The sequence below is a fragment of the Charadrius vociferus genome, unplaced genomic scaffold, assembly GCF_000708025.1.
Source record: "Charadrius vociferus isolate BGI_N301 unplaced genomic scaffold, ASM70802v2 scaffold400, whole genome shotgun sequence".
Classification (NCBI taxonomy): domain Eukaryota; kingdom Metazoa; phylum Chordata; class Aves; order Charadriiformes; family Charadriidae; genus Charadrius; species Charadrius vociferus.
The window spans coordinates 1476519-1500592 of NW_009646556.1; the positions used below are offsets into that span (position 1 = coordinate 1476519).

The 24074-nt window shown below is 38.4% G+C and overlaps 1 protein-coding gene across 1 annotated transcript in view; it reads left to right on the top strand.

The window, feature by feature from the left end:
- PLA2G15 (phospholipase A2, group XV) overlaps window positions 1-17288 on the top strand; it is a 19825-nt gene extending 2537 nt beyond the window's left edge. The window contains exons 3-8 of the mRNA XM_009886544.1: window positions 71-140; window positions 7632-7788; window positions 9251-9369; window positions 10963-11061; window positions 12526-12750; window positions 16701-17288. Of these exons, the coding sequence (XP_009884846.1) occupies window positions 71-140; window positions 7632-7788; window positions 9251-9369; window positions 10963-11061; window positions 12526-12750; window positions 16701-17212 (1182 nt within the window). The 3' untranslated portion in view covers window positions 17213-17288. The remainder of the gene's footprint in view (window positions 1-70; window positions 141-7631; window positions 7789-9250; window positions 9370-10962; window positions 11062-12525; window positions 12751-16700) is intronic.
- The last annotated feature ends 6786 nt before the right edge of the window (window positions 17289-24074 follow it).

The window sequence follows — 24074 nt, forward strand, 5'->3', positions numbered from 1 at the left end:
CCCGGTTGCTGCGGGGGGGGCCGGCGCCGGGCACGGAGCATCTTCTCCGTAACTCTGCCCCGGCCGCAAGAGCCACGAACGCAGGCCCGGGTCGGGGGGGCACAGACACGCGGACAGTCCGGGGTTGCCTGTGCTGCTCAGTGGGGACCGGGGGACCAAGTCTCGACTGAATACATTCGTAGCTCGTTAACTAAAACCAGACCCTCGCTTCTCAAGTTTTGACTCTATGCAAACCTTTCATAAAAGAGGTTGGCATCAGATGTGGAAAGAGGAGTGCTGGGGTGTTGGAGCAGTCAAACTGCGAGTACTTCAAAAATAAATAGGCTTATCAGCCAACCTAGAAAATGAACATTGATTACTGGGCTGTGGTTTCACCTGTTAACACAAAATAGTTTGTACGAAATACGTAGAGAGTATTCATATCATAGTTACTAAGTAATATTTGTTAGATGCTTTTTGTATCCATTGCTAAGAAGAATAATAAGTAAATTTTAAATGTCTTAATAACTTGTCTACTGAAATTGTAATTCTTAAGCATTCCAATAGGTTAACTGCTTTTGGTGATCCTAATGTCAGTAGTCAGTCCAGTGAACGTATTCAGTATACTGTGTTATTATGCAATTAACCTTGATCGTAAACATGGAAGAAAAAGAAGATGTGAAAAATACTGGGAAAACAAAAATCACTGGCATGTGATTCAGTTTATGCTCCACTTATTTGCAGTAATTTAGGGTCTGCTGTTGACTTTATTACACCTCTTAAAAACTTCTGATATAAAAGGGTAAATGCCAAACAAGATTTTTTTTAAAGATGCTGTGTATCTCTGGTCCACTGTGTACAAATTCACAGTTCTTAATAGATGGCTGAACTAACTGAGAGGATGTCAATTTGGAAGAAGAAACCGCAAAAGGATGTCCTAAGAGGCTGGAGTTAAAATGTGAACAAAAGTTCTTTGAGTTCTGCCTGTGAAGGTTAGAAGCAATCTCTTACCCCGTCTCTCCATTCCGTACTGCTGGGCTTTAGCAATAAGCTTTGGCACTTATTCCAGTGCAAGCTTCTTGATGACAAAGGTGATAGTGTTTTAGTTGCTGATCTAATATTTAACTCTAGCTATGAAGGAATCAAGATTTAAAAGCACTTGGGATAAAGGGATAGTGATTATAGAAGCATGGAGTTACTACTGGTGGATCTACTGTAAGTATATCCATACCACAAGGATGCTTTTAAAACCCCTGGCTGACCTACATCTTGTTTTGCTATTTCTGGTAAATACTGCATGGCTGAGTGCACATTCATCAGCGAGTGGTTTAAAAACCAGATTTTCTTGCTGTTAGAGTGTATTTTCAGCAAACACTACAGAACTTGCATCTCTTACTATTCTAGTCAGTGCCTGTGTTTTAAAACTTGCTGTTTTCTGCTGCCCAGTCCTAACCTGTCCAGAAAGTGAACATTCAATGCGTTTTAACATAAATAACTTTTCTGGGTTTGTACGTTTGAGAAAGTAGGTGCTTTTAGGGAGTGATTTGCTATAACCTACTGTTGTAAAATACCATGTTTTCTTGATGTATAGAAATGACTTGTCATAAAAACACCTGTACTAAGACCTTAGCTTCCATTAGACATGACAAGGGCAGCGAAGGTCAAACAAATAAAGGAGAGGAAGGAGTGACTGTCGGTCACTCACTAGTTCTGGATGAAATGTTCTCATCTTGATTCTAGTTAACTTTTCATGACCTTTTCATCACCCCTCTTGCGTATGTGATGTGTTAAGATAAGCTTTTTAGGAAGCACTGTTACGAGGATGGTAGAAGGGTTTAGGGAGGCATTCTAACTAAGTGCTGGCTTAGCACAGGTGTTTGGGAGAGGGGAGAAAAACACACATTGCACTGGAACCACAACTGCAAAGGGAGATTGAGAGGTGTACTCAAGGCTGTGTTATACAGGGCTATACAAGCCTGAGACCCTTTTGGAGCCTGTACAAAAGGAGGATACAGAGTTGATCCTCCTGATCTATCAGGCTGGTATCTAGACCCTTAATTTCTCATATATGTTCAGTTTTTAAATATGTTTTTGTCTTGTAGTAAATATGGTCTCGTGATCTAAGCATTCACTTTTGGTCTGTTTGGAAGTTAAAACCCTGAAGCAGAAAGGGTCTGTTTGGAAGTTAAAACCCTTAAGCAGAAAGGGGAGTTAACAAGTTTGGTGTTGTTCTGTGCAAGGCAAGTTGGCCACCTGATCTTAAGGAATAAAGAAAGAAGGAATGTAGTCAACATAATGATCACCTCATAAATGTTTTAGACCAGTGATGGTCACAAGACACAGCGTAACTTGCTTTCAAATTTTTTGTGTAATAACCCCACTTGCAGTTGCAACCTGCGCTTACCCAAGTAACGGCGGAGGAAGTAGAGCAGTAGCTTGCAAATATGGGATGTTGCTTACATATGGATAAAGTTGTTCTGCTCCCCAGGAACTAACAAAAATACTGCTTCTAGGAACTGCAGATCTGAATACAACCTTGTAACTGTTGGCTGTAGTTATGGCAACGGATCTCAGATTTGTAGAGCCCCCTAACTGGCTGAGGTGAAGTGTGGTCCTGTGAAACAGCTAAGCCAATCTACCAGCTCATTAGTGCTCCCCCAGCTTTCCTTGTGCCTGCTTATTGGCCACTTTGTGGAGTCATTTATCTTGCCAAAGCGTGAGAAAATTAACCTGTTGAGAAATAAGTGATTAATTTTGTAGTTGGATTACCTTAATGGAAGAGCTGGCACAAGGAATATGGAGAGTGGCACCACTCCATTTGGATTAGGTTATTTTTTAAGGTGGGCTGAGCATCATCAAATGGTGCCTTAGTAGCAGGAGCTACTATGCCTGAAGATCGCGTTTGTACATCCCAAGGGAGCAAGACCAGGGACCAGACTGACATGGGCAGTAACTGACAGCAAAATACTGCAATGCAATTGCTCCATTTTCCCGGAGACTTAAGTAACAAAGCATCAAAGCGTATTGGTATAATAGTGGCACTAAAGAAGAAACATGAGGTGAAAGTCAAAATCTCACTTCTGGAGTCCTGCCTGAAGGCTTGATATCAAAGACACAATGCTCATTAAAATGTAAGGTGATTTTCTTGGAGCTCCTCTCAAGTGTTTTTGGGGAAAGGCGAACTACTTAAGATACTGAGTTGCTTTCGTGCCTTTTCTAAGAATTTCCTATTCAGCCAGGACAATATATTCATACAGGAAAATATCCTCTGCTTTACTGACAGTATCTATTAAATATATATATATTCTGTGCGAGTGCTTCTGGATATCTGCTTCATGTTTACATGCAATTATAATATTTTTGCACTTCTCTTATCAGTTTGGTTATATATTCAACATGCTTGTCTCCTAATGCTTGCAATAAGAAGTTAATTTATTTTCTGGCTGTTCATCCTCCTTCATTTTCTCATATACTCCATCAATAATCACTGCATACTATCTCATGTCTTATCAATTTTGGGAGCTGATAACCTGTCCTTATAAGATCAGCGGCGGATTCACTGAACTCTTTACCTTTTACAGCTGACTCAACACAATTACTATATCAATGTTCTGATACCTTCTGCAAACAACTTGTTAGGTACTTGGCTAAAGTTTTCTAGAAGGACACCTAGATGAAGTTTGTTAATAATTGATTTCCATGCAAAATAGTTTTGTCTGTACTGCTGACTGCTAATTGAGGCGTGTGTGTTTGTGTGGTCAGCTGGCTAGATGTCAGGAGTGATTTAAATGTTTATGCCTCATGTGATCTGAGGTATCTGGGAGTATCATGTGAGATGGTGTTTGCTTTCTTGTTCCTAATTTTAAACACAAGCCTTTTCTGTGGCAGTCTATCATTGCGTCTAGATACTTTGAGGCGTTCTCCTTGGAGAACTGTGGTCAGAGTTTAAAATTAATTTCCCGGAAAACTTGGTTCATTTTGAAGGAAGGCTGACTTATAGAGCCAAAAAGAGAACGGTTATTTGAGGAAATTATGCCAGTAAAAACCATGACAGTTGGTATGTATCCAAAGGTATTTGCATTTCAAGTAAAACTAGTAAAAAATTACCAATTGATTGCCTCTTTGTCACACAAACAATAGCCACCCCTCCCACTCCCCCCAGTATTATATAGGTACTATCTTTTCTTTTTTCCAAATGAAATTTAAAATTCCCCTATTTGTGGCTTTTGTTGAATGTCCTTTTCTCATTGTTTCCTGAGCGGTATTAAGGCCAGTCACTTTCCAGGGTGCAATTTGCTTATTATTGTCTTCTACTGGGAACTGTGAATCGGTCATTAAGACTGAAGGATAGTGACAGGCAGGAGTATCAGTGTATCCTAAAGCTAGTTACTGTAGTTCCCAGACTTGGAAAAGTCTGTAACCTCTTTTAGACTCTCAAATGAAATTTGTAAATGTAGTTTTGTCAGGGCAGTTGAGACAAAAGAAACCCAACAAACCAGCAAAGGGTAATTATAATACTGGAAGAGAATTTGGCTCATTGATGTATTAGAGTTCTGTTGGGATTACCATCTTTGTGAAAAATGATAATATGCTAGAACTGATAAATCATCAAATCTGATGGAAACACTTTTTTTCTGCTGAATATGAAATCTCATATTTCCAAATGTCACAGTTCAGAAGCCAATACATGTATTGCACAACTGCAAATTAGGGAAGCAAGGGTACTGCCTGAAATCTTTTCTTGGGCATCTAGTTTTAACTAGTGCTGATGTACTTTGCAAAACTTCACTTGGCAGTTATTTTGTACATTTATGGGGTCAGTCTGCAGGCTTTAAAAAGCAAGAACTTTCTATAATGTTTCCAGCAAAAAGGCTTAGAAACTAGAGATATTGGTAGATGAGAGGATGAGGAGAAAATTTACTTTGCCCACAGATGCTTTATGTGTATGGTCTGAAAGCAAAGGGAAATGTGTTTTTTCTACTGCTTTCAAATTCCATCACAGAAAATTCAGGATGGTATGTCTTTATCCCACAGAATTAATCTTCAGTGTGATTTTTTTTTTTTAACCTGTTACTTATCAAAAAGCCACTAAGAAGCCAAAGTGTAAATCATTAACACTTAAATTGTGAGGGGTGAGGACTGAAGATCTTGCATGTTTCTTTCCATAATCTGAAAAATCAAAACTTGCATTTTGTTCCCTACAGTTTAGTGAACCTTGTTCAGCTTGCAGAATATACTTCAGAAAATAAAACACGAGTTGTCAATTAGTGATTAGCAATTGCATTGTTAATATGGAAATGTAAACCTGAAGACACCCATGTTTTTGTTGTTAATCCCTGCTTTACAAACAAACAGGCATCACACCTGTACATAAGACTTCATTTTTTAACTGCAGTACAGTATCTTGGCACAGGTGGAACTTGCCCCTTCTCTTTTGTTTAGAATTAAATAAATTACCACTCTTCAACTTGTTCCTTGTCATCCCTTGGGTAAAAATTAGTATGTAATGTTTCTCAGCTTCTGCTCCAAATTGACACAGGAGCACAGCCTCTATTCTCAAGAAGCTTGAGAATAAAAATATCTTAACCAAATTAAACTTGCAGTTGATCTAAGATCAGTTCATTAAGTCACAGTGAGACTTTCTACAGTTTCCTGCTTTCAGTACTCTTGTTGATAAATATCTCTTGATTATAATCTTCTCAGTTGTGAGTCTTCCTACTCTGAGCGGGAGTGCCTATGATTATTTGAGTGCTGGTTGGAAACCTCAGCAAGTTCTTAAAACTCTGATACTCCAGATGTTTGTCCAAGTTTTTGAAAGGTATCTTTGCTGTAAGAACTTGATTTTTTACCCAAGGAAATGAGATTCCAGGGCAGAACAGAGTGACACTCTTCTACTTTGTTTTGCATTGAAACTGACAACAAAATCAACCTGTTCTGTCCTTGGCAGGTTTGCTGCTGAAACTGGCCAGCCACGAATGATTGATATAAATAGAATTACATTCTGTTCTTTTTCTGATTAAGAGCACTGATACAGCACAGGCACGAGACGGTGGAACAAGCTGTTGCCTTATAGTTCTATAAGCAATAACTAAGCAGCATTTTGTGAGGTTACAAGACTGAACTTCAGTAAACTCTTTCTAGGGTGTGATGCAATACTATAATCTCCCTTACTATGCTTTCCAGTATACTGGAGTCCTTGAAATATGACCTAAAATAAACTGTGGTCAGCTACTGGGTCTTTTAACGTTTCACTTAAGACTGCAGAAATAAAAACACTAAAAGCTTGATGAGAAACTAGAGGTAATTAATAAAGAAATCCTGAGGTATGTCTTTTGTGGTAGGTCATAACCTGCAGTGGCTGAAGTTTGTAAGTGTGGTTTTCCAGGTCTATATTTAGTCTGAAGTTCTGTCCTTTTTCAGTTCTGCAATAAGTGTTTCTCTGAAAGCATATCTGGCTTTTGAGTTAAGTCAGGTGTTCCACTAAAAGATCTCTTTCTTTAAACCATTGCTAAGTATCAGTGTTCTACAGAATTTAAACTGTTTTGATTAAATAATTTACGGAAGGGGGGCAAGCAACTGTACGGGTAAGCCTGCATTAAAAAACATCAAAATTAAACATTAAGTAAATAGGATATAGTTATGCGCACCCAAAAAAGGTGTGCTGAAAGGGGCAAGAGGAACCCTTAAGAAGTGCCGAACTCCTGAATTTTTCTAATACTTCAGTAACTGAAAAGTTTCTCTGTACCTTTGCCTTTCTGATTCTTGAGGAAAAAAAATGATTAAACATAACAGAATGCAAGAAGTTTCTCTGGGAACTTGCTGCTGAAAATTTTAAGAGCATTTTTTAAGCTTAGTTCTAATTCAGAAATAATATTCCTGTCTCCATCTAGTGTTTAAAATAAAGAACAATAAAATTTTATCAAAGGAATACTGGCATTTAGTATATTCCTTAAGAACAGTGCAGTTCAGAAAGCTGCAAATCCAAGACCCTTCCCTCCAAGTACTACTGATGTCATGTACTTAAAAAAAAGTGAACATCAAAAGTGTTATTGCATCCAAACTTGAATGGAAAAGATACGAAACTATGTATTTGCAGTATTATGCTAGCCAACTAAATCTTGTGTAGCAAAAGTGTGGTCAGTGGTGAAGAAGTGAAAATAAAAAACATAAATGGAGCTGCTTTTACTTTTCATATTTGTTTTATGTCAAATTGATAGTTTGCAAGCAACAGCTTAAAGAGAACAGAAAGACTTGCATGTGCTGTTGAAGAAAAAATTCTGTCAGAAAGATTCAGTTTGCACTTCAAAACGCAGATAACTGACAGCGCCTGAGACGATCTGTTTTTCATACCCGTGGCCTAACATGACCTGTTCCTATATAGCCTGCTCTTTGAAGTTAGGAACTCTTGATCCAGAATTATTCTACGTGTTCATTCCTCAGCTAATTACGTTTGAAAATCTAAATCTTTTCAGTGGGAGATGTGCACGCAGTACTCTGTTCTTATGTCATATTTTTTTTATCCAGTTAGAAAACGTAATGGTATCTCTGGATGCAGTGATACTGCATATGAGGGCTATAGTATGAAGATGTGTATATATAAAATAAAATGTTACACACTTAAAATTAAAGCGTCTCCTTTTTCTATCTTTCAGTTCCGGGGGACTTAGGTAATCAGTTGGAAGCTAAGTTAGATAAGCCATCAGTAGTGCACTATCTCTGCTCTAAGAAGACAGACAGTTATTTTACACTCTGGCTGAATTTAGAGTTGCTTCTGCCTGTCATCATTGACTGCTGGATTGATAACATCAGGTAAGACCAGACATGTTGCTCTCTGTGGTTATCTCCTTTCTTTGTACAGAATGGCCTCCTTAAACTTTCTTTTCTGATTCAAAAGCAGTGAGAGAAATGACTTGGAATTCTGCTAGGTAGAGTAACAGGCTGATCAGAAGATGTGGCTCTCTTGCATCTGAGGTAGCTGTTCATCACTGACGACAAGCAGAGGTTCTCTTCGTTTCTTCCACTTTCTCTCCTCTCCGTTACCCAGTGTTGGTTTGGGTACTTACCAGACACTTTGACAGGCTTATCTAAAGCAGAACGTTTTCTGCTTTTTTGATGAGTTTTGATGACGCAAGGGGGAAGGAAGGACTTTGGGCAGCACAGAGGGGACAGGCAGGAGGAATGTGAGTTTGCACTTTTGTTGGCCGTGTGTCATTAGAGAGCGGTCTCATGGGCAGCTGAGACACATGAGGTCCTTCAAGGGCAGACTGGAATTCTCTGTCCAGAATTATTTTGGTTTTACACATTGCCTAATTTAAAGCTTCCAGGCTATTTCATTGTTCAATCTGCTTCACTAATGTTCCAATAAAAATCATATAAATATCTCTGAAAACAAGATATATTTAGCTCGTGCAATTTAAAAATTGTATTGGCATGTTGCTCTTTTATGTGACTACCAAGCTGTTGTGTAGTTGTACCTCTGCTTTGTTTTGCTATACACCTCACAGGTTAGAGGGGTTTCTGGTGTGTCAAGTTTCGAGTATCAATTCAGATTCTAAGACTCCATCTGGGGTAAAAACTTGCATTCAGAAATGGCAATTGTATTCATATGGTATAACAAACAAAGCCCTAACAACAACAATAATAATGATAAAAAGACCCCAACAACCCTGACCCAATGCTCCAGATTCTTCCTATCTCAAACTGATTTGAAAAATACCTACAAAACACTCAATAGCTCTGTGTTTCCTGAGGTACCAACTGTTATTAGTCAAGAAATATCAAGTACTCCCTTATGCTAGTATCGGTGTTCTAGTTAAACAGAAATGAATTACTTTTATCTAGGAAAATTTTTCTGATATCTGATTTTACAGGTATTTTATCTTCTACTGCCACATTCTTACATTCTTGGCAAGTTTTTGCCATTATGTGGCTTGATGCAAGGTGAAATGGTATAGAACTATATAAAGTAGCTTATATTCTAAAGCTGAAGTTCAGCCCTAGTTCTGTATACTCAGTGTTATAGAGAAGGTAAGCCTCACATTTTGCATGTAAAGCATTAAACTAATTAAAATAATTGTTTGCATTGTGTAACCTCTTAGCCATTAGAGTACTCTTATTATTTATTCTTTTTTCTTCTGGGTAATAGCACTTAAAGTTCTTGTTACTGCACTCAGAATGTAGGACCCAATGTAACTGAGAGTCGTCATGTGGTAATACAACACGTTTCATGTTCTTCTCTCTTTTTTTTTTTTCTTCCCCTCCCCCGCCCCAGGCTGGTATATAACCGAACAAGTAAGACTACAGAACCACCAGATGGAGTGGATATCAGAGTCCCAGGTTTTGGGCAGACATTTTCCTTGGAATTCCTTGACCCAAGTAAAAGGAGTGTTGGTATGTATAAGCTGTGTCTGAAGTGCTTTGTCATTTGTAGGAATTTTTCTAGTGTGACTTTATACAACAAGCTACTGAAATGTGATTTCAAATTGCATTCCGTTAGAAGTAGAAAATCAGATTGGTTGGTTTGGTTTTGTAGTAGGGCAGCACATGACTCACTTTGTTTTTAAGTGTTTTCATTGCATTGTATTGTTTTGTCTGTTGTTTGGCCTGATAAATTGAGACAAGAAGATTCTGTGTTATTTAGTCTTGTGCCAAATTTTAAGTTCTCTGGATGAAACCTGAGTAGGCAATCTGAAGATGCTTTTGGAAAACGAGAAAAGTTGAGTAGAAAATTCTGTGTCTGAAGCTTGACAAGTAAAACCGAAATAAAAAAACTTCATTTCAGCTTAGTTCTGAATAAGATGTTCTTTGGTCTTAAGAATGAGTTAATGGGCTTGGGAGATAGAGTACCACGCTCTGTAGTTCCCTTTTGTCAGTGTCAGAATAATTAAATAATTACATATGTGCTGCAAAGAATTTCCGCATTAATGTGTTTGCAGGGGTTTTTTATTTTGCTTTTTTGTAGAAGTCATCTTTCAGAAAACACTGCATCTGATAAGTCTTCAGCCACAGCTGACAACTCCACAAAAGCTTAAGTAATTTAATAGTCAGTAAGGCACTGAGCTTCACAAGCTTCATAGCATGGATTTCCTTTTCTTTTCCGTAGAGAGCAATCCCCGGAAGGGCGGTAATGTACTTAATGATCGTCACTAGATGACTCTTATAACTAGAACAGGGCCATATTTAAAATTGCTGATGTTTGCTTCAGGGACTACATGATAAGCATTCAAGACTAGTGAATGAGGTTCTGCTCAAAACTTGAATACGACTGTGATATTCAATAGGATGTTTTGACACTTAATTTTTCAAACTGTTACTAGATGCATTTAATTGTGGTAATACTTACATCCTATGTGTCACAGCTTGTAATGTGCAGCATCTCTCAATATAGAACCAGTCTGCAAATGTTTCCCTTCTTTGCTATTGAGGCATTATGTTCAGTCATTTAAGTCTTAGTCCACTACCAGATAAACAGAAAAATAGTTTTGGGGCAGTTTGCAGAATTTTGCCCTGAGGTACATTGTAAGATTTGTTTCCAAGAATAAATTTTGGTGAAGTCCAGGCCAGCCTTTATGAATGTATTATATACCCTACCTGAAGTTAATTTGCAGTCCACAAAAGCTAGGACTCTAATGTAGTCATTCTGAGGTGTAGTTTTTGCAGTTCAAGGGGAAAACATGTTTGTGCTGAGGAAAATGTATCAGTTCTGTGTATGCCATGTTTTGCTGCCACACTTGTTTGATAGATCAGCCAACTAGTAAGAAGTTTTAATAATGGTATTCTCTCACTTTTGGGGGACAGCGAGCATAACTCACTTTAATATGCGGCTTTCTAGATTGTCAAAGACTAAGACTACAGTTTTAATGTCTACATATATGGTATTAGAGATAATGCCTCCAGAACTTAGTTTTTTCATGATAGTGTCTGACAGCTGCTTCTAATGCTAATCTTCTCACTGTTCTGTTTCTCTTATCTGTTTTTTTACAGGCAGTTACTTTTATATGCTGGTGCAGAGTTTAGTAGATTGGGGCTACAAACGTGATGAAGATGTAAGAGGAGCACCTTACGACTGGCGAAAAGCACCAAGTAAATAACATTGTTACTTGAACAAAATTTTGACTGTCCCAGCCAGCAAATGTTTCGGGTTTCTTCTCCCATCCTACCTGATCAATTATACTACATACCTTAATTTTGACTAGTTCCTGGAGCCTGGATACACCTGGACCCAGATGAAAGCTCTGTGGTGTGGCTTCTTTTTTTGCTTTAAAAAACTTACTACATAAGACTGCTTAAAAACAAAATAACAAAATAACAAAATCATAGAATCATAGAATGGTTTAGGTTGGAAAGGACCTTGAAGATCATCAAGTTCCAACCCCCCCTGCCATGGGCAGGGACACCTCCCACTAGACCAGGTTGCCCAAGGCCATGTCCAGCCTGGCCTTGAACACCTCCGGGGATGGGGCCTCAACAGCCTCTCTGGGCAGCCTCTTCCAGTGCCTCACCACCCTCAAAGTGAAAAACTTCTTCCTAATGTTTAATCTAAACCTGCCCTCTTCCAGTTTATAGCCATTCCCCCTCGTCCTGTCACTACATGCCCCAGTAAAAAGTCCCTCCCCAGCTCTCCTGTAGCCCCTTTAGGTACTGGAAGGCCCCAATAAGATCTCCCCGGAGCCTTCTCTTCTCCAGGCTGAACAGCCCCAGCTCTCTCAGCCTCTCCTCACAGGAGAGGTGCTCCAGCCCTCAGATCAGCCTCATGGCTCTCCTCTGGACACGCTTCAGCAGGTCCATGTCTTTCTTATGTTGAGGACTCCAGAGCTGGATGCAGTATTCCAGGTGGGGTCTCACGAGAGTGGAGTAGAGGGGCAGGATCCCCTCCCCCACCCTGCTGGCCACACTTCTTCTGATGCAGCCCAGGATCTGGTTGGCCTTCTGGGCTGCGATTGCACATTGCTGGCTCATGCTGAGCTTCTGGTCAATGAGCATACCCAGGTCCTTCTCCTCAGGGCTGCTCTCCAGCCATACCCCACTGAGACTGTATTTGTGCTTGGGATTGCCCCGACCCAGATGTAGGACCTTGCACTTGGCCTTGTTGAACTGCATGAGGTTGGCTTGGGCCCACCTCTCCAGCCTGTCCAGGTCCCTCTAGATGGCATCCCTCCCCTCCAGTGTGTCTACCTCACCAAACAGCTTGGTGTCATCGGCAAACTTGCTGAGGGTGCACTCGACCCCACTGTCCATGTCAGCAACAAAGATGTTGAATAGTACAGGTTCCAGTACCGACCCCTGAGGAACGCCACTCGTCACTTCTCTCCACTTGGACATTGAGCTGTTGACTGCAACTCTTTGAGTGTGACCATCAAGCCAGTACCAAAAAACCCATGCCACCAAACCACATCCCTACAAAACCACCCACCCCTCCCATTTAATGCGGAACTTAGAAATTCCAGTATTATTAATTCCACTGACAGTTCAAAAAAATAACCTTTTAAAGAGTTGTGTTGAACTTCAGCATTACACAACTGTGTAACCTGTGTGTGTTTACTTTAGATGAGAATGGAGACTATTTTGTGGCCCTTCGCAAGATGATCGAATTAATGTATGAGCAGTATGGAAGTCCTGTTGTCTTAATTGCCCACAGTATGGGTAATATGTACACCCTCTACTTCCTCAACCATCAGACTCAGGATTGGAAAGACAAGTACATAAAGGATTATGTGTCATTAGGCGCTCCATGGGGAGGAGTGGCTAAAACTCTCCGTGTGCTGGCTTCAGGTAGGTAATTTGAGGGTGTGGAATGTATTTTGTTAGCAGGGCAAGATACTAACTAGACTGTTAACTGTAAGACTGGAGGATGAGCATGTAAGTTACTATGAAGTTAAAAGTAATTTTTTCATAAGTGATGGCAACTTGAGGTTTCAAGCCTTGTGAACCAGACTTCTTTATGTTCATGGCAATGGTGTAAGTCTCATATCCCTTAACCAGGAACTGTGTCCCCTCTTGACTTCTCCTAACCTCTTTTTTAGCACATTGTTGTGTCATCTGCTGTTTGGCCTGGTGTCTTCTATTTCTGTTACTTCTGCCTCCAGACTGATTGCTCCCTGTTCAGTGTTGCAAAGCTAATGGCTCCAGAGCATTCAGTAGTTTCCTTTAATTAAAGATCACACAGCTACTTGAGGTTAACATTAAGGGAAACTTGTAGACATGGTGGTGAAGTGGTGCCCACAGCACAAATGCCTGTCAAAAGTTGTAACTCTACAGATAAGGAAAATGAATCTTTGAGAACTTGGGTTTAGCATAGTGGGTATGCCTGAGACCAAAAAAATGAACTAAAGCATAACGTATTTCACTAAGTAACTGCAAATGGCTGATGGAAAAAGTTCACTTACCCCATCATGTGATACCATAATTACTTCATGTGCTTTGGCATTTAGTTCATGATATTTCTGGCTTGGTTTTTTAGCTTGTTTCTGACTTGTTAGCTTTGGAAATCACTATCTTCTTAAACGAAGCTTACATCAGAAACTGGACTTAATCAAAATGCAGAACACGCAGCAAGTGCCAGCCATGCATGGACAGATCAAAGAATACTTTGCTTAGCAAAGGCATTTGATTCTGAATAGTAGCGCACAGCTCAGTTACTAATTAGAAAACTTAAACTGGATGTTTGTATTGAGTTATATATTGTTAAATCTATTGCAATAGCACTGTAAAAAAATGATTTCCCTTTCCCCGCAGGCTTTGTCTGACAAGTTTGCATGCTACAGAAATGGCAGGAAGTGAGCAATGTTAATATCGCCTTCATAAAATTACACATCATTATACAAAATTCCACAGTCCCAGATTTCTGTTGGATTAAACTTTTGTGCTTCATATCTTGTTTATCCTTTAAAATGCATGTCATCCAAAGTGGCAAGCAATACAAACACATAATAGTTAAATTTGTACTAAAATTCTACTAAAATGTAGTCATCCTTTAATCTGTGTCTGTTGTATTAAAGTCCATGTTTTAGAGCAGAAATTTAAGAATCATGTAGGAAAGTTAAATGGGCAGAACATAATATCAGAATGCACATTTTTAGGCTCGTTCCGGCTCAAATATCTGCAGTAAACCACCACCATCAGGCATTAACACTTGGATTACATTAGTCTATTAAAGAGTTTCGAAAATTGACATTATCAGGGTGTTAGTATGCAGAAGAATTGTTGCTTTAAAGAAAAATACTGTGTTGCTGCAGGAAAGACAAGGCAAACTATGAATGCATTCTTTCTGTTCCCGTTCCTGTTTAATATGGTAATGGCTAGGAACTTCATGTCAACTCCCCAGTTGTGTTATCAAAGTGGTAAACAGTACACAGGTGGAATTATTTTCTCTGGATCATCTGTGATACTTTCTGCTACTTATTCATGTGCTTTGCAGGATCAATACTTATATCATTACAATTCTAGTGCTGATAAATTGAGGATGTTCTTCCCAGTACAGCAAGCAAAGACACAAAGTTCACTGTGGTGGTACGGTTTGTTGGTTTTCTTGTCAGTTTGAGGTCCTAGCAGTTTCTTCCTTAAGCCTAATATTTTGTTCACTACAATGTCAGTGAGTGGTGTGCCTGCTGACTTAAGCATGGTCTTACATGTCATGGTCATACAATACTTCTGCACTTCAGAGAAAAGTAAAGCATTTGATAAGCATTTTGTAACAGTTCTGTAAGAGAAAGCTGGAGTGGTCAGGTTCTGTGTTTGATTATTCTACTGGAAATAAATTTTGTACACATTCCATTCATCGTTCAATTCGGTACTCGGGCTTTCTTTGCTGAAAACGGCCAAGTAGTATTCAGTAGCTTAGTGGCGAGTGTGCAGTTAAGTATTTATACCCACAGTTAAGTATTTATACCACACAGTAATATGAAACATATTTTTCAGGACCTTTATGATTCTTGTTGTGCTCTTTTGAGTCTCCTTTTCATCTGTTTCAGAGTTGTAATAGCAATGTCTCCGTATAGTCCTCCTAAAGATGGCATTGAAGACTGTGCTTTAGGTCTCCTTGCTGAAGCAATACTGCCACCTTATGGACTTGAAAAATACACTTTGGTGCTATTTCAGGAATAGCTGTTTGGGTTTCAGTGTTTCAATTTTTATGTTGTGGTTGACCTGCATCACTGCATGCTGTAACCACCTGGACCTAATAATAGAAAATCTGATTCAAGGTTCAGCTGACAAAAGAATTGAGGAGTGCTAGCCATTGTGATAATGGAAAATATGTCTGATCAGACAGTTACCATGAAAATAAACTCAGATCTGTCTCAGGGATGCTTTTTTTTACATTTGCTTCTAGTAATCACTATATCTGCCATTTATTAAGCAGGTTTTAATTTCTGTGAAGATGCAAGAACAATGATTAAAGTATGAAGAAAGATGCATATAAGTTTTAACTTAGTCATGTGCTACTTTGAGCTATCTTTTGGAACAAACTGCTAAGAAAACAACGGACTTGACGTCTACAAAAAAAATCTTGACATGTTTTGGTCAAACACTAGTTAGAGTAAGCCTAAATTTGGTAAAATGTAACAGTTCTGTGGTTTCTTGGGTAATTTAAGACCTTTACTGATAATAAGCTCTAGCTCTCAAGATTTGTATATTAAGAAAGTATAATGCCTTGGAAAAGCTTGGCCAGCTGAAAACATTTCCCAAGCATAGTAGTTATCAAATAGTCTTTCAATAATTGTTAGTTTTGGCTGTTCTCTCCTGGCAAGGATGTAGTTTAGGGCACCAGAGTTGCTAGAAAATTAGTGCTACGTTGGAGAAAACCTGTGTTCTGAGCAACACAAATATTTTAGCAGTCTTGAAATGCTGACTGGAAGGGAAGATGCTGATATTGGTGATTTTCCAGTGGTTCCCATCAGAAGCTAACAAGCTCTAGCTCTTCTTTTGCTGAAGTACTACTACTGAATTGGTCACTGAGTGCAGTATTCTTACTTGATAGCATAAGCAGAGACAGTAATACTTGCCATACCGTACTACTTCTGTTTCCTTTTATGACAAGTTATTTTTTTGGGTAGCTACTAAGAGTTTGCCGTTTTCTGTAAACAGTAGGCATGTTCTGGTAGGTTTCGTTAGGAAGGGAGCACATAAACTGGTAAAATGCTATGCCAAATGGTAAATAAACCACATAGTAATCTTTATAGCTGTCCTGAATGAAGTACTGCTACTCTGCTTGTTTTGAATGTGCAAAACTCTAAATATTTTGATAAGCATATAAAGTCTCTTCATGAGTTCTTACATGTATGTATAAAGTAGTATTTATTGTTCTTTCAGCAAAAACATGATCTAGGTACCAGAATCACTGTAAAACACACTTCCAGAAGAACACGTAAGACCAAACTTGCAAATGGTATAAATAATGCCTAATAAAAGATGATTTCTTACTTCACTAATACAGGAAATATTTTATTCTTTAAAGAGAGCATATTGGAAAGGCAGCAGTGTTCTTGGTTTGTCAGTCATCCATTCATCAACTTGTATGTAAATTTGTAAGTTATTAGAAGTTAGTTTGCAGAAGTTAATTATCCAGACAATCATAAATGAGGAAAAACTTCTCAAATTGTCACTGTAAGCAAAGGGAATAATATTTTTATTCATTTTATCACTGTGAGAGGTAATAACTGCTGCTGGTTGAGATTCATGCTTCGGTCTGTGTATAATGAAATTTCACTGTTTTTTTTTTCAAGGTGACAACAATAGAATTCCTGTTATCAGCTCACTCAAGATTAGAGACCAGCAGAGATCAGCAGTTTCCACAAATTGGATGCTCCCCTACAACTACACATGGCCTCCAGATAAGGTCTTTGTAAGCACACCTACATCTAACTACACTCTTCGGGATTACCGAAAATTCTACAGGGACATCAATTTTGAAGACGGCTGGCTCATGCGACAAGACACTGAACCCCTGGTCTACCAGATGACACCACCTGGTGTGCGCATACACTGTCTTTATGGTACTGGCGTGGAAACACCTGATTCCTTCTATTATGAAAGTTTTCCTGACAAAGAACCCAAGATTATTTACAGTGATGGGGACGGTACAGTAAACTTACAGAGTGCCTTGCAATGTCAAAAGTGGGTGGACATGCAAAAACAGGAAGTGGTGGTATTTGAGCTTTCAGGAAACGAGCATATTCAAATGCTATCCAATGATACTACTATCTCCTATGTGAAAAAGCTGCTTTTTGATTTGTGATACCTTGTGTTGACAGTTATTTTCCTCACCTGTGATGCCTTCCCTGAAGTACGGGAAAATGCCTTTTAATCCCTTGGTATTTAGATATTTGAATTATTTATTTTCTGGTTTTTGTTTGGTTTTTTTTTTAAGGCTGTGTTGAAGTTGTTTGGTGTCCTAAATGATCGTTTGTCTGTGATTTGTGTTAATGATGCTTCATGGTATTTTCACATTCTGCAAATTTGGTCAAATATGCATTATGGTGCCTCTGGTGTTGTGTCCAATATTCATACAGACTTCCGTTTGGAGATTGTGCAGCCCCTTGCACATACTACATAGAATCACAGACACCTGAGTTCCTTTGTGTGGCCTTTGCAGGGTTTGGAGTGGGAGGGCTAGGAAGGATTGCGATTTCAGACGCCCATAAAACAAGGGAATAATATTAATTTGGGAAGCAGAGTAAACTTTTAAAAGGGTCTTGCATATTTTGATCCACAGTTCCCAGTACCGTAGTCTGTAAATGTGCATATCTACTAGGTAATATAAGGAAGAGGTCTGCCTGGTACTGTACTACCTTTGTCATATCCAGGCTTTCTTTTGTTATAGCTTTTGGGGGGGAAAAAAGATAGATGTGTGAATTACTTGAAGCTGCTTATTAAGTACCTTCTTGGGTAAAAGAAAGAAATTGTTCACTCATCGATTTCTAGAACCTGATTACTTAAAACCTGCGGTCTGAGGAATTCTCACCTTATGCTTTATTTATCGATGACGGAAAGAAGCTAAACAGTGGTTGGTGCTTGCAATAACCATAGCTGTGTAGAGTAGCAGATAAATTAAAGCTAACTGAGTTGAATGCTAGCAAACAATCCATACAGGTGCAGGATTGCGTTTCTGGGTGAAAAATTATCTCCTGTAGTGGAAGTGATAATGGATGGTGGGCATCAATTCAAAAAGAAAAGTGAACTTCCTGAAATAGGGTGGGGAATGGAAGCCAGCATAATACAGTATGAAGTGTAAACCTTTTTCTCAAATACTTAACCTCTGATCCAGTTCCTGACCAAGTAGCGACTGGAACAATATTGCATTCAGCTGAAAAAAATTACATTTTAAGACTAAAATTCACTTCCCATGGATTACAAGTTTCATTATTGCTGTTTCAAGAAGTTGGGACACGCTGTTCCTTAAATGTTTCTATAAATTGCTGAATGTGCAACTCTGTTCATTTCCTACAGTATTGTTTTACTGAATGTTTGGAAAAAAAAATAGAATAATTCAATGCTGAATGCCACAGAAATGATAGCCTAAAGGCCCTTGTATTTACAACATTGATTACAGAAATGCTGTTGGAGAAATAGTTTCACTTGAAGATTCTCTCTTGCTTGCTTTAAAACCAGTCACCCAGTTAGACTGCACTTAGTTTCCTGAAAACACAGTTTTGAATGCTTTCAAAATGCTAGGTCCTCCAAGAAAAATGTTTAAGAGTTTCAGAAGCTCATCAGAACTATTGAGGATTCATTATTTAAGAAACTGAAGTTGTCTAAAGGGTAAAGTTTTTAACTATTTTGGTAGCATGCATAAAATGTTTGCTGTCTTTAAATGTATCAGTAAGATGTGTTGAAATGACAGGCTTGAACTCGTTACTGTAGAATGCAAATGTTTTGGCACAGGAGGTAGGTTTAAGGCTTTAAGTTTTAATCAGAAATGACTTGTAAATTCAGAAAAACTTGAACCAGGGTCATGGATAAGCTAAATATCTTCCTAGGTTTTAACTTCCTTACGTAGCTTCACTTTCCCCCTTGCATTTTCCCTATTACCTTTGTTGAGGGAGAGGACACATATTCTTGATGTTTAAAATAGAATGTTTATCTTGTCATCAGTTGCCCAGGAACCTACAGTTCAGCAGCAATATTGCCTATACTTTTTCAGAGTAAGTACTGAGTTGGCCCAAGCCATTTGTAATTGGTAACTGTTGAAATGAAAAAAACAAAACAACAACAAAAAAATCCTCCCCAAAAAATCCTTTAGCCAAGTGTTGTGTTTTATGCAGGGCTGTCAGCTGGATAAGCTTCAGCCTTGTGTTCCAAGACTGCTCAAAGATAAAGCTCTTCCTGTGGTCTGACTCTGTGGTCTGATTTTTGAATAAATTGCTACATTACTGGTTTATAACAGAAAGAAATCACAGAAAACAGCTTATCACAATCTGTATTTCTTGCTGAAGTAGAATGCCTGCTAATAAGCACTGGAATGAGTGGAGCTGGAAGCTGTATTGCAGGCTACCAACATGGGCATCAAGGGCTGAAAAAAATGAGAAAACATAGGGAAACAGTTCTTAACCTGATGTGGAGAATTTTTCTAAGCTTCATTTAGATCCTTACCCATTAATTGGTGTTATTTTCAGTCCCATACTGAGTTTAGCTTCAGGGCGTTTTGCGATTTGAAGTTCCAAAATATGTGATTCCAAAAGATGCTTTTTCTTTTTTTTAATTCTTATTTTTTGTTTACTACTTTTTAAATATTACTTCTTGTGCCCCAAAAGAAAAAAAAAATCTTATTCTTTTCTGATTTTGGCAGCCTAGTACCGTGTTTCTGAGATCAGTTGACTGTATCTTTTAACCTAAAGATTTGTAAATCAGCTTTCCATTAGTAGACAAGCCCTAGAGTGTGTGTCTTTAAATGAACTTGTGTTAGTTAACCTGGTAAAATGAAGTGGACAGTTTTTCAGGGCTCTTTTTCTTTTTTTTGGTTTTATGTTGTTTGTCACTAAAGGCTTTGCTGTGCAAGAATGTGGTATCTGAGTTCTAAGTACTGTGCTAGAGCAAGCACAGTGCTTCTGCTGAGACTTTGATTGGATGTGATGGGTTCTGCAGACTATAGTTCTGTTTTACATCCAGAACTTATGATTTTTCTACCAAATCATCTCCAGCTCTTTCATTCTCATTTTCTTGCATGTTAGGATGGAGTTCTCATTGAAAAGTGAATACAGCAAGTAAACTACATTATTCTAGTTGTTGAAACTGAACCACTTCACGCAGCATGTTGAGAAGTGCATGTTCCTCTACAAGGCAAGAGTGTTTAGCATTACTGCCTGCTAGAGCCACGTGCACTTGAGCATTCTAGATTCTTGTGGGGAGAGGTCTGAATAAATGTATCTTTAAGGAGAGGAGAATGTGGCACTTCCTTAAGAGGAGTAACTCAGGTGTTTTGCCACACCACACAGTTGAAATGTTTGAATGTACTGACTTATCTTTGTTATACCTAACACATCGATCATGTCTCTCTCTTTCCATAATTTTTACTTGGTTTTATTCTTCCAGGATATTTTCAGTAACCAAAAATAGTCTTGAGGACCAAATGTGTTTCTTATTTTTGACAAAATGTATAGAAAATGCTGAAGAAGTTTTCAGCTGTCATTGTAATACTTCTGAAGAGGTTCAGAGTCACTATGTGATTCTGTTTAAAAATAGAAGGCTTCAATAATTAGCAATAATTGCAAAGGACTTGCAGACCAAAGGAAGGAATGTTTGGTATTAAGGTAGTTCTTGGAGCACAATGTGTTCAAGGCCCTCTTAAATTCAGGGAATGTTTGGCAATGACTTTGCTGCTCTACACTTAACAGTATTTTGTACGGAACATATTCTGAGACCTAGCATTTTATATGCTCTTTTTGTGTATGAATGCATTCAATAGATTTTGAATATTTTATTGTCAGACTTTGATAACGTAATAAAGTTGATCTAACACAGCTTGTCTCGTGTTGTGAACAATGTGTTGTCTCACTGCTCAGATGGAATGTCCACTTGTTGCTAGTTTTCTTCCTCAAGGATTCTTGGTGTCCCATTTTCTCACAGTAACTGCTGCTTGGTTCATCTTCCAAATGCACCCACTGTCTTGTGGTATATTTGGAGTTCTCTGTTAATTGTTCTTGAATTTATGGAGATGGACTGAGATTACTCAGTTTCCTTTGCTTCTTTCTTGCTCATCTCACATGAAAAAACCCCAACACAATGGTTCTTGGGATGCCTCATGCTTCTGTTCAGGTAATCATTCTGAAATTAGTCCCTCAGTCCTGAATTGTCCTAAATGCTTGCAGTTGTCTTTATAATGTTGGTTTCCAACCTTATCCACAAACCCATGCATGTTGACCATACAGTTTCATGGTTGTATGAAACAGTCTTTTTGTAATTAAAAACTGTGCACTGTGGCTCTGAAGAAACTTGAGTGGCAGACAATGATTCTGCAGGGTAAAAAATGCTGGAAATTATTATTTCTCTTATCAAAGTGATCTAAAAGCCTGTTGGGCAAGCGTAAGTTCTCTGGTGGTTGACCTGGATGCTTCACTAACCTATAGTTCAAATGATTGCTTGTAACTATTGAGAAGGAAGAAAAAATAAGGTTGAAACTTGCTTTGTGGGGGCTTTCTTTTTTACATTATAAAGACTGTTCAAGATGAGTGTTGGTGACTGCTGCTCCTCTCTGTGCCCTGGATTCGTATTAACTGGCCATCTTGTCCCAGTACAATTCTTGTTCGTGCATTCTTCAAGGTTCACTGACACCCCATATGATTGTAGGAGAAAGGGGAATGTGGCCTTCCTCCAGCTCCCTATTGAAATGGGGAAAGTCCTGCATTAAAGGCTTGAGAGCACAGGGAAGTGGGGACAGAACAATAATGGGGCCTGGCTAGAGTGATGCCAAGCCACGGTGTCCTGCGTAATGCTAAAATATCGATATAACACTGGTGCTAGCTCAGGTTGTGCATCTGTTAAATAACAAAGTTACAGTTACATACTGCCTGATGCTGTTTTGCTGTGCTATCTAAAATGCTTACTTTAATGATGGAATTATGGTTTTCAGAAATTATGTTGACTTTCTCTTTTGCTTGAATTAGTTTTCCTCCAAAGTTCTAGCTTAATAGTTTCTTTTATTTTAAGACTAATTTACTTTGTCGCCATTCAGATCAACAAATGAGTGTTAAGTGGAATGTTTTGTTCCCAAATCAGCATTCTTCAGGCAAAAGCAGAATGTAATACAAGCCCAGGAAATTGAAGAAATTCATACGCAATGTTTTACTCAAAATATTGGTGTTAAGTTTGTCTTAATGGTTTGTCTATATTGATGTTGCCTGCCAACTTCTTGTTCTAAATCACGCAGCATCTGAGCAGAATATCCTAATCCTGAACTCTTCCTTTGGATGTAACAGGTGATCACTAATTTTCTGTTAAATAGTTTACCAAGGTACCCTCATTTCAGGTTTTATGGATTAGTTCTCAAATATTTGAAGTTCAAGTTATTCCGCCCACCCCAGCAGATCTAGAAGCAATAGTGGTATCATCTTAGTACTTCTAGCACTTTTGCAGATTCTATTTGGTTTGTTACCAGTTAAAGCACATCTTACCACTGACAGTACTGTTTGCACTTTCTCAGCATTTAAAGGTGTTTGTGGATCAGTGTCGCTCTCAGCTAACAATCATAGAAAATAATATATTATTTCTAGAATGATCTCTGTGTACTGGAGCAAATTATTAAATGTAGGTTTTAACCAGAGACTGCATAGCATGTTACTGGGGCTGTTAAAGAGCTACTGCTGAAAATCTGGAAAGGAGCAGGTAATTTTAGATGTTAAGGTATTGAAAAGCCAAATTATAAATAAAATATTTCTGTAGCCTTGAAAGTTGTTACAGAGTGGCTAATGAACTAATGAAGCTTTGTACTTGTGTTACCTGGATACATGAACACTTGGCCCTGTTACAAAATTATTTTGTATGTGAAGGAAAACAAATTCTGTGATGTGTTTAAAAAAAAAAATAAATAATAGTGAGCTGTTCCCTTTTGTAGAAAGAATGTTTAGCATGAAATACTGAGGTGGAAAAAAAACCCCAAACAAAAAAAAGGCTCAGAACCTGGAGAAAGTGGAAAAGTATAGTAAGCTAAAGATGACCAGCAGTAACATAAAGCCCCTAACAAAACCTGAAAACTGAATCACTTCAGATTAAAAATGCAAATAGAACACATTTTGATGCCTTTGACAAAGCAATCCAATTAGAAACTTTCTGTTACTGACTGATAATTCTTGAACAGCCTGATTTATGCAATGACAAATAGTTTCAACGGACTTCATGAATTTCAAGTCACATTATGCACCTTATGTATCAGCCAGAGTTTGACTACTGTGACTTGAACAACTTAAAAATCTAGGCTTTTGCAAAACAGGGCCATCAGACAGAATTAACCTGCATTTGTGTGAACAGCACTGAGCCTTATTAGTGGAAAACACTTGATGATTTTGCTAGTCTTTTGACAACTGAATTAAAAAACCAAACCAAACAAAAACCCATAAAACATGGCACCATCTGACCACATCTTGAATGTCTTTTGATATGTGTTAAGAGAACCAAAAATGAGTTATAATTTTCCTATCTATCTTGTACACTTCAACAGCATTCCTATCATATGCACCAAAGACTACCTGCCTCTGGAAAAAGTGTTACCCAATCGGTTGCTGTTTCTTACCCAGGCTTCACAACCACTGTTAAACTGCCTATTCCTGCAACGCAACGAAGACGGTGGGGCCTGTGTGACTGTGCCCAAGAGATCTTTTCTTTATGCTCAGTTTCTCATTCTGCCTTGACTATTAAATACCTTGATGGTAAGCTACTCTTTGTCAAACCTGAATATGGAGTTAACTAATGCAGTGGATGTCCAAAGACACAAACTTTCAAGACCAACAGGTTTTATCTACCCTCTTCAAAAGTGGTAAACACGAAAGGTCAGCTGTACTCTCTGAAGGTATGGATCTGATAGCTATCTAAGACAAAATAAGAAAGAATGTTTTGAACAGTAACGCCAAATCAAAGTAATCCTTAATTTCTGTCTATAATCAAAGCTT